Genomic DNA, 15,056 nt, shown 5'->3' with positions numbered 1-15,056 from the left:
ATGACAGTTTAATGGTGTCTTACTTCATATTAGTCACTTGATCTTACAACATTTAGCTATTCACATGTTCTGGTGTTTGTTCACAGAAGGACACCGAGGAAGAATTAGTTGATCTCATCCTGAAGAGACGGCTAGTGGCAGAGGTTGTGGAGTATCCTGTGTACCAGAAGGTCATAGGGCAGGTGGTGCAGAACCAGGTCAAGGACCTGCCGGCTGACAGCCCTGCACAAGTAGAGGTGGTGGTTAGCCAGCTCCAGGAAGCCGGCTTTATGTCAGAGGCTGGCTCTCTGTTACTTCAGTGCAGAGGCACTCATCCAATTCTGCAAACTTTCTCCGCTGCCAGACACGTTCTACACACATGGCTGAAGTAGTGCATGATGAGTTATATAATATTTATACATACATGTACATAATAACTTGTGATTTTTACCTGTTCATAGTTCACCAAAAAGTGTGCAATAATTTCATAAACTAATCAAATATCTTGTCAACCCTGATGCAGATTTTATTTCAGATTATGGTGTTAGATTTGGTTGTGAGGATATAATCACCTCCCTGGTTTAATGCACTGTACACTACATAGGCATGTATGGTTGCCGCATTGTGTCTTTGGGCATTTAAACTGTATAGATTGCATTCATAGATGGTGTTAAGGGAGGCAACTCCCATGTTACTTTTTACACTAAGCCAATGTGGAATTGAATGATTGACTGTGTGGGCAGTTAACCTCACCAAGATGCCAGTTACATTCACGCTCACTAGATAAACTCTGTTAGGCTTGATACAGAGCTATATTCATTCAGCATCAGTCTTCACCACACTATCATACACAAAACCGGGAACAATAGCAGGATTGACTCACAGGGGCTCCTTTTCCCGATCATGGTTTAATTGGAATCCAGACAGAATTAGTGTCTTACATACTTTGGTGCAAACAAAGTGACAAGCGGCTTCTTCCTCTCCTTCATGATGGTGATTAGGATGCCAGCCCAACTGTGTTTACTTCATACACTTCCGCACTTCTCTCAGATGTTGGGAATGCGTCAAATGATCGGTACCTTACCAGATAAACATTTGGGATAGTGACTGCCAAAATTAAGTCCTGTACTTTTGAGAACTATTTATTGTGCTTCCTTATCAGCTGATGAAAACTGAGAGACCAGGGGCCACTTTACAAAGGTGTCGTACTTGTACGATATCGCACATATAGGACAATGGTACGTTAAATGTGACATACAAAATATCGTACGACAAATGTACGATAAAACAATGTTGTACGCCGCTTTGTGAAACTGGGGCCCTGGCTGTTTGTATATCAGCAGTGGTGCTGGCAACCTTCATATGCAATCATGTACTATGAACCAAGAATTCATGTGTCATACAAGATGAATGCAATAATGAATGCCAGATTAATCAGCATGAGAAAGTTGTCGGTGAGAAGTCATGCCTCATTTTGTTACAGGTTTTTATGTTGGACCTTTTTGATGTATCTTTGACGAGCAGTACTGTACACTACAACATTATTGTATTAAATGTAGCCATGTAGAAGAAATCATCTACTAAAACTTGAGATGAGTGTTTAAATACATATGGTAAAAATCACATTCTCAAAAAGTCTGCCTTTGTATGATTTCGTTTCATTGGTATATTTACCATGTACCTGTAATTTGCTTTATGAATAAAACGACTTTTTTTTTTGAAAAATAAACAAAACCTCTGCTTCCAGTTCACAAGAGGCTGATGTATGTATCAGCATGGCAACGGAATGAGAGTTAGTGTGTCTGAAGTATAGTTAAGTGAACACCCTCTCATACAGGTACATTAATGTGGCTGAGGTATAGTGAGGTCAACACACTCTCATACAGGTACATTAATGTGGCTGAGATATAGTGAGGTCAACACCCTCTCATACAGGTACATTAATGTGGCTGAGGTATAGTGAGGTCAACACCCTCTCATACAGGTACATTAATGTGGCTGAGGTATCGTCCGGTCAAAACCCTGTCGCACAGGTACATCACTGAGGTTGAGGTATCGTCCGGTCAACAGCCTCTCATACAGGTACATCACTGTGGCCGAGGTATAGTGACTGAAGTCAACAGTCTCTTATACAGGTACATTTCTGTGGCTCTGGTATAATGAGGTCAACACCTCTCATACATCATTGTGGCTGAGGTATAATGAGGTCAACACCCTCTTGTACAGGTACATCACTGTGGCTGAGGTATAGTGACTGAAGTCAGCAGTCTCATACAGGTACATTAATATGGCTGAGGTATAGTGACAAGTCAAACGCCTCTCATACAGGTACATTGATGTGGCTGAGGTATAGTGACAGGTCAAACATATACAGGCACATTAATGTGGCTGAGGCATAGTGACTGAGGTCAAACACCTCTCATACAGGTACACTGATGTGGCTGAGGTATAGTGACTGAGGTCAAGCATATCATACAGGTACATTACTGCGGCTGAGGTATAGTGACTAAGGTCAAACACCTCTCATACAGGTACATTAATGTGGCTGAGGTACAGTGACTGAGGCTGAACACCTCTCATACAGGTACATTACTGTGGCTGAGGTATAGTGACTAAGGTCAAACACCTCTCATACAGGTACATTTAATTATCTAATTAATTATACATCTCAGTTCACCATTCAAGATTGCAGGCAGAATTCCTTCACTATCTGCTGATAACTGGAAAGGAGTTCTGTGGAAAGGAAGTAAAAGTAAATCAACAGCTTAATAACAAAATCTCAGGGTGGAATAAATATGGATTTTCTGAGAAGACGACTAGCACTCGTCAGAACACTATCAGTATTTCATTGTTTATTTTGAAGGCCCACATGTATTCATCTAATTACTGTGAATACAATTTTTGCACACTGGAGGTGGGTTTGGATGAGTCGGTAGATCCATCATTAATTATCCTTCTATAATGTAGACTGCTCGTTTACTTTAATGGACTAGAGATTCCACTCAATAGTATTGATGACTGAACGAGCAGAAGCATGAACTTAATTCATACACTGAAGAAAACTTACAGTTCAAACTATGCAAAATTTTTGAACATTCAAACTTAAGCAGAATTTAGCTTGGTTTGCACCAAAGAAGTAAAAAATAGGGTGTGATAAGGCTAGGTGCCATAATTTAACAGGAGTAATAGAAGAGACATATTCTCTGACAAAAGTCCGTTGCCACAGATACAGCCCATCTCAATTTTATCTTCCACTTCCGGTCTGCAGTGAAGGGGTGTTGGTATAAAGCGCTGCAGTCTGGCATGTGCGCTGGAAATGGCTTCATCACTTCGTCCCACGATAAACAAGCTGTGTAAACAGCTCCAACTAATCAATTTAAGTTCTTCACCGGTGTCAAAAGTAAGACTGAGTGCATGTGGCTTTACAGTACCGAACAGGACCAAATATTCGGCGTCAAAGAAAAACTTCATTGCTCGAACTAAAATTCAGTCACTCGCATTAGAAGATAACTTCGACGAGGAAGGCACTGTGTTAGAGGAGGCAGAAGATCATCTTCTTGAACATGGAATCGGGTCTGGTCTTAGTAATACGGACAGGTACGCTTTAACTAAGTTACAACGAATGGAATGTCAGTATGGTGCTGGTCTGTTAGCACAGGAGCTCATGTCTACCCGCAGTCGCACTAGATAAAAGAGCAGTGGAAATCCGTCCTGCGACAAGGAGGCACATCACATAGGCTACACCCTAAGGATTCCTTCGTCGTCATATGACTGAAAAATTGTTGAGTACGACGTTAAACCCCAAGCACTCACTCACTCTACCCGCAGTCCAATCCGGTCTGTCTACATGTTACATAGGCCTAGCAACACAAAGTACATGGATGTGTTTAGGGACCATATGTGATTAAAGGGTAGAAAAAAGTTCCTGTGTTAATAGCCTGGCTGATGTGGCTGTATTATTGAAAATATATGTAAACCTTGATGTTTTAGTTAAACTGTCGCTTGATTTTGTTTCAGATCTTTGATGCATTGTGTACCAGCATATGATCAGTAATTTGTAGAGTGGGGAAAGTTAGGAATGGCAGAAGAAAACATTAATTGAATACTTAGTATATCTAGGTCAAGAGAATGTCAGTGACATCTCAAGTTACGGTCATGGTCTCTCTAACAGTATACGTAAGATAAGGCGCTGGTCATTTAAACCCTTTGACACATGAGGTATGAATTCAATACCGACCTTTGACAAGGAATTTGTGGATTACCCTGCACCTACTTTTCATTAATTGAGCCTTGGTGATAAAAGTGGTCAGCAATGTTTGTAAGACCAAACCTTTGTTGAAGACAATTTGTTTTCCACAAGTATGGTGTGTATGTTTGTATGTCATACGTGAGAAGGTTCATGATCATCCTGCCAAAGGTTAGTGGTTTATGCCGGCCCTCCGTTCCTCCACCCATATAAAAAATGGCTGCCACTGTGTGTGAGTGTATTATTCTGTATGGTGTTCGTAACAAAATCAAAAATGAATTAATTATATCAATGGTTTATGCTTTGTGGTGTATCAGTGACGAAGTGTTTTTAATTCTTCTGTTTCGTTAAGACAACTTCGAAAGGACAGATATCGTCTCAAGATGGCAATAATTAGGAGGAAATATTTCAAGCCTGAACAGGAAACATCCTTACTGACATGGGAAGCCAAAGAACAGATCCGCTTTCTTCATCAGCATACGCCTGATATCTGGACAGTGAAGAAACTCGCTGAGAGCTATCCTTGCAGTGAAAGTGGAATTGAGAAAATCCTAGAATCAACATATCGGCCAAGGAATGAGGCAGAGATAGAGCATCACAATAGGAGGACGAGGAAAAACTGGCTAGCACTACAGTCCTTACTCAAAGACAAGGGACGTTCAGAAGCTGTGTCAAAATTCCAACACGTGTTGGATGAAAACAAACTTCCACTGATGATAAATGCTGGTGGAATCAACGGGTTACCATCACCTGCCAGCAAATCAAAACAGGGGAACCCAGATAAATCTGAGCATGTTGGTAAATTTGAGTCCATTATTAAAAGTTATAAGGAAAAAACTTTGGTGAAGACTGCTGGTAATGATGTCAATCAGAAATTACTTCAGAGTCCTAGTGATGAAAAACTGTTGCTTTCCATTGTGAACTTTGATATGGCGAAAAGTGGTAGTGTTGAAACTACAGCTGTGTCTTGCAGACCTGTAGAAACAGACACATTCAGGTATGGCGCCTCAAGCAGAAATGCAGATAAAAATTTGCAGCAACATGCTACACTTAAAAAAGGGAGAACAAGTAATGGATGGACAGGATAATGTTATTTTCCTAAGAAACATTATTTAAAGGTTCAGGCACATACATGTATAGCCACAAGTGACAGTGTAGAAACAAAATTGTCTTGAGGTCACATTTGCCTTTCATCATCATATCAGAAATAGTTTCACATAGACCACATCGTACAATTTGAATCAGAGATTTTGCTTCTTGGAACACCTCAGGTGTGCCCATTAAGTTGTGTTATGCATAGAAAATATTTTTGAACCATGGTATCAGTTCAGTTTAAAAAGACTTGTAAAATCTTGAAAATTTTGCCTTTGTTTTTAAACTGTAGAATTAATATAATTGACTTAAGATCAGTATGAACTGAAAGTCCCTTTTGATTTGTACAGTTTCATGAGGAAGCCATAGAAATATCGAAATACCCAAGATGATCAAAAGTGTGTGCATGCGTGTGGGTGTGTGCGTGCATGTGTGTGTGTGCATGCGTGTGTGTGCATCACTGGCCATGGTAACCATGTGGCTGAAATACTGCCAATGGGGTATCGAGGCCTAACCATTCATGGCAAGCAGTATCCACATGCAGATCTATACACTGTACAAGCAACATGTACAAGGCAGAAAATTATCATTATTTGAAATTATAATACAGTGATTACCAATCTATTGAGCAACTGGCTGTGGTTAGTGGTTAGTGGTAAATGGTAGCTTCGGATGTGGTAAGCAGGTGTAAGAAGCTCAAAGCTGGCTTTCACAACTACATCTGCCCTCATCAAATGAAGGGGCATTGGCTGTCCAAACATTCTTGAAGGTGACAAAGTTACAACTACAAGTCCAGGAGGGGAGTGGTTCGTGGCCAAGTGGTTTACTCTTCAATCGCCAGAGCATGAGGCGCAGGTTCAATCCCAGCCTTGGCACAGAGAATTTGAGGATTTCCTGTTCTCACTTCTTGGTGCCAGTACAGTGGTTACATTATGGCAGCTTGCCCAGTCTAATGTTCAGTGAAGAACATGAATACTGTGTGTATATCTGTATATGACATGCCAGGAGGTTTGTCAGTAACGTGCCAGAGTCTGTGGTTTTCCCTCAGGCACTGTGCTTTGACAGCCATCATAATAAGTGTAAAATCCTTGAGTATGGCCTTGTTAAACAGCATTCAAATAAATAAAGCACTAGACCTGCAGCAGGTGAATAGAATACTTGAATTGGCCTCCACTGGCTGGGCTGCATCTTTTATTCCAAACTTTGTCAGGTGTATGCATATACTTGGCAAGCAGATTAGGTTTTCTCGATCCAGAAACAATATGGCCGTCATGTGAGAGAAAAATTTTTTTGCTTACACCAAATACAAATGGGACAATAAAGTCACCATCGCTGAGTCAGAGGGGTACTGAACTAGACGCTCATCTCACATGAGAAGGGAAGGTATACTATTATTACTTTCAGACTTGTTTAATAGATATAGGAGAAATTTTGACTGGGGACAGACACCAGACGAAGGAAGGCGCCACTACAACATGTACATCCCAAAATGTGCTGGGGCCACTTTCACACCGATGATGTACTTGTACGATATGGCACATATAGGGCAATGGTAGGGTAATAGTGACGTACTGTACGACAAATGTACGATCAAAACATGTTGTGAGCCGCTTTGTGACATTGGCCGCTGGTTTCTGTGAATTAGTACCACATTGACATGACACTGATTAGTGCCCGTTTCCCCAGCAAAATTTATTGTACATGGTTTAATGCCATCTTCCTTGCTTGGTTCTCCCCATACGAAGGCAAAGTTCTGGTCAGTCTGTTGTCAGTGTCCTTTGAATGGATGAATGACTATATGGTTCGTGTCTTGTTGGCAGTGTTCCAGCCATATTGTGGCAAACCATTTGATATACTTAGATTTATACCAGGGTGTCTTGGGATAGTTCAATGGTTGCAACACTATTTCACACTGAGGCCAAGATGAGTGTGGACATCAGCCAACACCAGTGACAGAGGTAAGGTTAGATACCAGTATTACATTTAAAGCCAAACAGAACAACTAAGAATCTGTACATCCACACAGATGTATCTGTACAGAACTGAATCTGTACATCCACACAGATGTATCTGTACGGAACTATGAATCTGAACATCCACACAGATGTATCTGTACAGAACTGAATCTGTACATCCACACAGATGTATCTGTACGGAATTATGAATCTGTACATCCACACAGATGTATCTGTACGGAATTCTGAATCTGTACATCCACACAGCTGATCTGTACAGAACTGAATCTGTACATCCACACAGATGTATCTGTACAGAACTATGAATCTGTACATCCACACAGATGTATCTGTACTGAATTATGAATCTGTACATCCACACAGATGTATCTGTACGGAACTATAAATCTGTACGTCCACACAGATGTATCTGTACAGAACTGAATCCGTACATCCACACAGATGTATCTGTACGGAATTATGAATCTGTACATCCACACAGATGTATCTGTACAGAACTATGAATCTGTACATCCACACAGATGTATCTGTACGGAATTATCAATCTGTACATCCACACAGATGTATCTGTACGGAATTATGAATCTGTACATCCACACAGATGTATCTGTACGGAACTATAAATCTGTACGTCCACACAGATGTATCTGTACAGAACTGAATCCGTACATCCACACAGATGTATCTGTACGGAACTATGAATCTGTACATCCACACAGATGTATCTGTACGGAACTATAAATCTGTACATCCACACAGATGTATCTGTACAGAACTGAATCTGGACATCCACACAGATGTATCTGTACAGAACTGAATCCGTACATCCACACAGATGTATCTGTACGGAACTATGAATCTGAACATCCACACAGATGTATCTGTACAGAACTGAATCTGTACATCCACACAGATGTATCTGTACAGAACTATAAATCTGTACATCCACACAGATGTATCTGTACTGAATTATGAATCTGTACATCCACACAGCTGATCTGTACAGAACTGAATCTGTACATCCACACAGATGTATCTGTACAGAACTATGAATCTGAACATCCACACAGATGTATCTGTTCAGAACTATGAATCTGAACATCCACACAGATGTATCTGTTCAGAACTATGAATCTGTACATCCACACAGCTGATCTGTACAGAACTATAAATCTGTACATCCACACAGATGTATCTGTTCAGAACTATGAATCTGTACATCCACACAGATGTATCTGTTCAGAACTATGAATCTGTACATCCACACAGATGTATCTGTACGGAACTAAGAATCTGAACATCCACACAGATGTATCTGTTCAGAACTATAAATCTGTACATCCACACAGATGTATCTGTATCTCAGTATCCTGAGTGGAGGAAGTGTTGATGGGGAGGGGGAGGACTCACTATAGCTCTATCCATCTGGGTGTGGGCATGGTCTAACCACCCAAATTTACTGGCAACTTTGAAGGCACCTCAAGAAAGTCATTAACTCAATAACAAAGTCTCAGCACACCAACAATTTCTTTTCTTTAAATGACGTTTATTGACAAAAAAACGTCAATAACTCCGTAACAAATTCTTTCCTGTAAATTTTCTATGAACACACAGATCATTAAGGTGTAAAATGTTCAGAATCATTTTGTTTTCTGTGTTTCTGCCAGACAGGATACCCATCTGTTAAGGGCAGAATCCACTCGCAGAACAAATAAATACATCAGCGAGCAAAGTTCAAACACCAAGAATGAAGATGTGGCTTCAAACACAAATCGTGGAGCAAATATCTTCCATACCATCAAATGACGTCTGTGAAGCGCTGCAGCACACATGGAGGCAAATAACTGTAAAACAGAACAGAACATTCTCACGTATGTTTAATGTACAATCTTAACACCTGTTGTGCTCATGGCATGCTTCACAGCATTTGGGAACCCATCAAAAAAATTGTGGTGAATATCAGAGAGTCAAAGTAGATTCTTTTAAAATTTATACACTTCAAGCAAATCTCTTTACTTCCACAACCAAATATTACATATGGATTATACTGGATTGATTGTTAATCCTGCACCAATGAATTCTTACTGATGACATTGGTCATATTTATTTATTAATATATTTGATTGGTGATTATGCCATAACGGTACTTAAGAATATTTTACTTCAATGACGCTAGCCAGCATTACGGTGGGAGAAAACTGGGCAGAACGGGGAAACCCACCACCATTCCCATTTGCTTGGTCATATTTAAGGATGAAGGAAATCAGAGTTAACTGTCGTCCTTTGCAAAGTACCAGACAAATTATCTAACTTAAAGCTTCAGCCAAAGCAGTGTTACATAATTACATTTTGTTCATGCAAGCAACAAGCTGTCAATCATACTTATACAATTACCTTGAGACACTGAAACAAGATTATTGACAGAAAAAGCCGGAAAATGGCAGTTCTCAACACAGCTGGCTCTTCATTCAAACTGAAGTCCCCCTTTTCTGGCACATCCAACTTAGCTTTAGAGAAGACGGTGATAAGTCCTGTGCGCACTCTCTGACTGAAGAGCAACAAAGGGGAGGCAACTGTGAAGAGGATGTAAGAACTGAAGGTGTTCAGGGCAACCAGCACTGCTGGTACAATGTTACTCTCATGGTTTCCATGGAAACCTGTAAAGGCCACCTCCCATCTGATTGTGGTGACCGTTGCTTGGTGACCAGAGTTGTAGAAAAAGAGAGAAGTGAGAAGTCCCCAGCCGATGACAGGCAACATAAAGATGGATACACCCTCTGTAAACAGATACATCAAAAAACATCCTCAGCAAATTTATGAGGTAGTAACAGGTGCATACTGATAGTGATACTAAATTCATAATCTATGTACTCTTTCACTTATATGTTTGACTGTTAGTTTATTTTATACTAGAGAATGTATTACTTACCTGAGTTTTAATTAAAAATTTTAAAAAACAATATCATATGTGTAACATGTCTCTAGACAGCCATCAACAAAGAATTTTTAAGGACAGTCTTGGCCTATTCCCACATGCTGAAGGCCAATTAATTTAGTCGCAAAGTGCCAAACTCTGAAAGCCTTTAACAGACATGACCTGACTAGGGTGTGGAACCAGTTCCCCTGCTTAGAAGCCCTAGCCTATATGCATTATCTCACAGCTTATATATCTGATTGCTGTTTAATGCTAGACTCCAGACTTTTTCATTTCAGACAACGGTCATTTTTATGGCTGGAGGAAACCAGAGTGCCCGGAGTGAGCAACCAACTTCTGCAGAGTTAATAAACAGAACTTTTCCACATACGAAAAAACTTTTGCACGCCATACTGGTGGTGGTGACTGGTCTTCAATTTTCATTAGATCGCAGAAAGCGACCAGGACACACAAGCATCATCAACTGGTAACTGTCACTCAGACCCCATAAACGACAACAACAGGGTAACAACAAATTCCTGTCATTGGCTGGAAACTGAAAGGCACAGCTTTCATCAAAAAAAAGTTTATCTAGCCAAAAAAATAGCTCAGCTGTTATATTTCAGGTAAGAAAAGCTTACCTGAAGATTTGTGTCCATATAATTGAGCACAAAGTTCTAAATACAGAAACTGGACAAGTAGCATCAGGAAAACCGAGGGAGACATCCCATCCCCTAATAACAAACTGATCAACAAACAGCACACAGTGACCAGAAACACAATGGAGGCACTGTACATTGATCCAAGGCCATATACAACAGGCGGCTTGTCCTCTGACTTCTGATTGGCTAACTGTTGTCTGAAGTTCTGTTTAACATGACTGAATAAAGATGGGATTATTTGATTTCTAGAAAGACCAGGGTATAACTGGAACTCGTGATCATTTGTAGTCGGCAGCTTATAAATACACAACGGGGAAAACAAGAATGGCAACTAAACACAGCCCTAGTAAAAAGTATGCAGCTCTCGGCAGTGCCACCTGTTGCCAGGGTTCTAAGGAATCCAGTATTTTTGCTGGAAGTCCTGTTAAAGCCCAGTGCAGAGCTAGGCACACAGCAGCTGCAGGTATCGCATATCGTGCACAGAGTACGGGAAAAGAGTTACCATTCAAATTACCAAAATGTCGCAGCCAAAGTCTACTACTAAATACTGTGATCACTAAGCATGCTATGCTGAACATATAGCGAGCATTCCGTGAATTTGACTCTGACAACGGTTCCAGAAAAGCTGAAATTTCACAGTTGACCTGTTCCTCTCGGCAAGCGTGAAATACAGATGACGCTCGCACACAAATCATCATAAGAACTGCCAGAATCAAAGTCATACAGCTCGGGTGTGTAAGCAGTTTGATCACATCAAAATTGTGGGGACGTTTCTGAGGCCCACTTTTCTCTCTTCTGTCAATATCTGCTGCTTTCTCACGGTAAAAAATGTCTGCTGCAGCAAAAAAACTCAGAACTACCAGCAGGGTCTGCGTTAGAAATGTCATTAGTTTATCCTCATAGACAACAAAACTGTTAGAAAAATAGCTGACAAATGTTAGAAAACAAACTACACAGGATATAAGTGTATCCAGTTTTGGCAGCTTTACTATATCTGCCATTTTTCCTGAATCTGAATCTGTATGGCCTTCTTTCTTTTTCTGTGACATGTTCATAACAGCAAAGACCATGAACACAAAAACAAGAAGATCAAAAGTTCCAAGAATGAAGGGCATTGAGCTGTTAGACATGTATGACTTCTGGACAACGCCAAATACTGTGATAACCAAACAGCCACCGACACACAGGTACATCTTCCAGCTGACTGTCTCTTGGCCAGTGTTGGTCAACACCAGGAGAGCTACCGTCCCTGCCACACTCACGAACACCACAGTCAAGCCAAGATACACAGAGCCCATGTCAAATTTAGCCCATGTTTTCTCTGCACAATGATTTAACTCCCATTAAGTAGGTAAAATAGTGATCCTCTAGAATTTGCATTCTTCGCTCCACGTCCCTGTTGTCGTTGTTTTTCACCATGGCGGTAAGCAGGTTCTGTAGATCAGCTTCAGAATGGATGAACAGCTTCTGCAGCTTTTCCAGCTGACCGACGTCCAAATCACCGGCCAAGGGCTTGTAAGCCTCCAAATACCCATTCACCTGATAGGCGTTCAGACGCAGCGCCTTCAGCGAATGATACGTCTGCTTAATCTTGCTGTTGCCTGTCTTCCACCATGGACAATGATTGAACAACTCCATCATCACCGTCCCTAGATTAGAGAAAGGTATGGGCACCCCCAGCAGTAGAGACAGTGTTGGCACCAAATCAATCTGGGAGACTGTACCATACTGAGACGGGTCCTAAAACAACAAATACACATGTAAATTCATTCTGTACGACAAGTGTTTCATATCATTTCAGCATTGTTAGGCCAATGGGGTTATGAGATGTAAAGAGTGTACAATTCAAGGCAAAGTAGCAGGTGAAAATCACTGTTTTGCCCTCTACAAGGCTTTCTAACATCAACACATTTTACTTACCTGTTACAGTGAATGACCATTCTTAGTATATCCTACTTTGTAGCATTATTTCTTGACGAAGGTTAACTTAGCACAAGCACTGCTGATCTTACTAGACATATTAAAGTAGTCAATCATTACCTATGGACAAAAACTGTTACTGGGTATAAACAAATAATCCTATTGTGAAAGGAGACAACTCTTGCAAAGAAGTGAGATGTGGGCTACGACAAAGATGACAACTTCGTGAAAACTGTTTACACATATGGGGATGGGCAATATTTCCTGTAACATTCATATTTACCCAAAAGTACGTGCCTGCCTTCAATACAGAATGACAGACAGTCATAAAGGTAAATTTTTTACAATTTATACTTACAATACATACAATAACCTTTTGGCAAAGAAAAAACTGGATAAATTATCTAACACTGCCGTGTTTAAAACCATAGGCAAACTAACCTTCCCATGGTCGTTCATCATAAAACTCATGTGATTGTGCAATCCTGAATCCTTACAAAGCTAAATTCTCACTGACTTGCCTTGGGCAGGGGTGTGGCAGTAATCTGAGCTGGGCTGTAGATAAACAGACCTGCTTCTAGCTCACTCTGGCTGTCTCCACCATGATCCCCAGTTCTGGTCATACCATGATCACCCATCACAAACAACACCGTGTCTTCCTCCATCTGCTCCACAATGGACCTTCACAAATAAATGAGAAAATTAGATCAACATTCAGATGTACATGGTAGCACATACAACAGTAAAGCTGTACATCTGGATTTCAAATAACTCTGGTCAATATACAGAGATCTATTCTAATACACCATATCTATATAAATATCAAGTCAACTTATAATGATATTTAGATAACCACTTTAACGCACATATATTTTCACTTACAACTGAACTCAATCGTAAAGCTTAGTTTGCAATTTTGGTCACGTTAGATGACTTGATGTTAGTTCAAGAGGACAAGAAACAACAGTACACTAAAGTTAAAATAAACTCTCAAAGACATTCTTGACCACTGACAATAGGAGAAATTTTCAAAAGCAGTTCTAGAATTTATTTATTTATTTGATTGGTGTTTCACGTCGCACTCAAGAATATTTCACTTATATGACGGCAGCCAGCATTATGGTGGGTGGAAACCGGGCACAGCTTGGGGGAAACCCACGACCATCCGCAGGTCAGTTCTAGAAAGGCTAGAAGCTAATCCTAGCAAAGGGCAGTTGTTTCTAGAATGCACTGTCAGTAATTCTTCTATCCATAAACATCATTATTTGTTTAAGTGAAATACCCTTGGGTATGGTACAACATGGCAGTTAATTACATACATATATTTCTCCTTCAAAAAATACTGATATTCAGTTTTCTGTAAGTGTAAATAATGATATTATGAAAACCCAATCGGGGATCCATAAAATATGCAAATATATGAACCTTAGCATAATGTCCATTTGTCGTAGTTTCTTGGACATTTCAATATGTGAGGGTCCAAAACGATGACCACAATGGTCCACACCCAGAAAATGAGCAATCGCCACATCCCAGTCACTCCGTCTCAGCTCTGGCAGCAAATGCTCCAGAATGCCATGGTCAACTGTGTGTAGATCCATTACATCAAATGATGGGAATGGAAAACTTCGCTGGAACCTGCCTGGGAACAAGCCCATCCATGTATCGTCTCCCATGAATGTGATGCGTTTGTTTAACTTCCGTAGCTGATCTATGACATTATCCTCTGTGATTTCATAGCTGGCAAAGTTTGATCCAGCATCGACGAAAGTGGGCAAACTGCCGGTGGTCAACCCTTTCAGTCTTTGCAGTGTGGTTGTCGGTGGATCTGCTACAAATTTATACAGACGACTGTTTAGAGGTTTTCTTTGGAGCAACTCGTACAAAACAGGCAGTTTATTTTCAAAGTATTGGGCTGTATCGTCAGCCAGGGAGGAATTGAACAGCATGAAATCGTATCTCAGCGCATCAATTACGATTAGTACGGCTTTTCTGTAACGCCGATGCATCCAGCACCCTTCTTCCCCGTGACGCTCTGACTGTATCGTGAAATCTACGCTGCATTCGCTGGTTTTGTTCACGACAGTCCTTTTCAACAGAAATCCCTTCGTGAATATTATAGTGCCCAAGGAGATGAGCGCCAACAAGCTTAACAGGAGCACAAACAGACGGAGCCCTAACCCCATAATGCTTGATTAGTGATGTATAATAAGATCGAGAACGTCAACAGAACAAATCATCGACGCCATTCTTCCCGCCAGCTGGGG

At 40.6% G+C, this 15,056-nt stretch overlaps 3 protein-coding genes across 3 annotated transcripts in view; 2 read left to right on the top strand and 1 right to left on the bottom strand.

Moving 5' to 3' along the window:
* The window catches only part of LOC135472433 (NBAS subunit of NRZ tethering complex-like), a 60,244-nt gene extending 58,542 nt beyond the window's left edge, over positions 1-1,702 (top strand). Inside the window, exon 59 of the mRNA XM_064751933.1 lies at positions 87-1,702. Coding sequence (XP_064608003.1) covers positions 87-371 — 285 coding nt within the window. The 3' untranslated portion in view covers positions 372-1,702. The remainder of the gene's footprint in view (positions 1-86) is intronic.
* Positions 1,703-3,262: 1,560 nt separating this feature from the next.
* LOC135473881 (uncharacterized) lies at positions 3,263-5,574 on the top strand. The gene is made up of 2 exons (XM_064753807.1): positions 3,263-3,576; positions 4,578-5,574. Exons 1-2 carry the CDS (start codon positions 3,296-3,298, stop codon positions 5,311-5,313), a joined length of 1,017 nt encoding a protein of 338 aa, XP_064609877.1. The 5' UTR covers positions 3,263-3,295; the 3' UTR covers positions 5,314-5,574.
* A 3,295-nt stretch (positions 5,575-8,869) lies between these two features.
* On the bottom strand, positions 8,870-15,036 carry LOC135472725 (GPI ethanolamine phosphate transferase 3-like). The gene is given in 7 exon segments (XM_064752367.1): positions 8,870-9,137; positions 9,688-10,070; positions 10,849-11,191; positions 11,193-12,209; positions 12,211-12,609; positions 13,311-13,470; positions 14,215-15,036. Coding segments are annotated over 7 exon segments (3,267 nt in total). The 5' UTR covers positions 14,976-15,036; the 3' UTR covers positions 8,870-8,933.
* Between the last annotated feature and the right edge of the window lie 20 nt (positions 15,037-15,056).

The sequence above is a fragment of the Liolophura sinensis genome, chromosome 8, assembly GCF_032854445.1.
Source record: "Liolophura sinensis isolate JHLJ2023 chromosome 8, CUHK_Ljap_v2, whole genome shotgun sequence".
NCBI lineage: Eukaryota > Metazoa > Mollusca > Polyplacophora > Chitonida > Chitonidae > Liolophura > Liolophura sinensis.
The sequence above is the reverse complement of the archived record's forward strand: the minus strand, read 5'-3'. Positions and strand labels throughout refer to the sequence as shown.

Excerpts from the sequence above, each read along its gene's own strand:
- LOC135473881 (XM_064753807.1), top strand. The coding sequence starts at position 3,296 with ATGGCTTCATCACTTCGTCCCACGATAAACAAGCTGTGTAAACAGCTC. Across the intron at positions 3,577-4,577 it reads GGTCTTAGTAATACGGACAG|ACAACTTCGAAAGGACAGAT; the intron begins GTACGCTTTAAC and ends TGTTTCGTTAAG.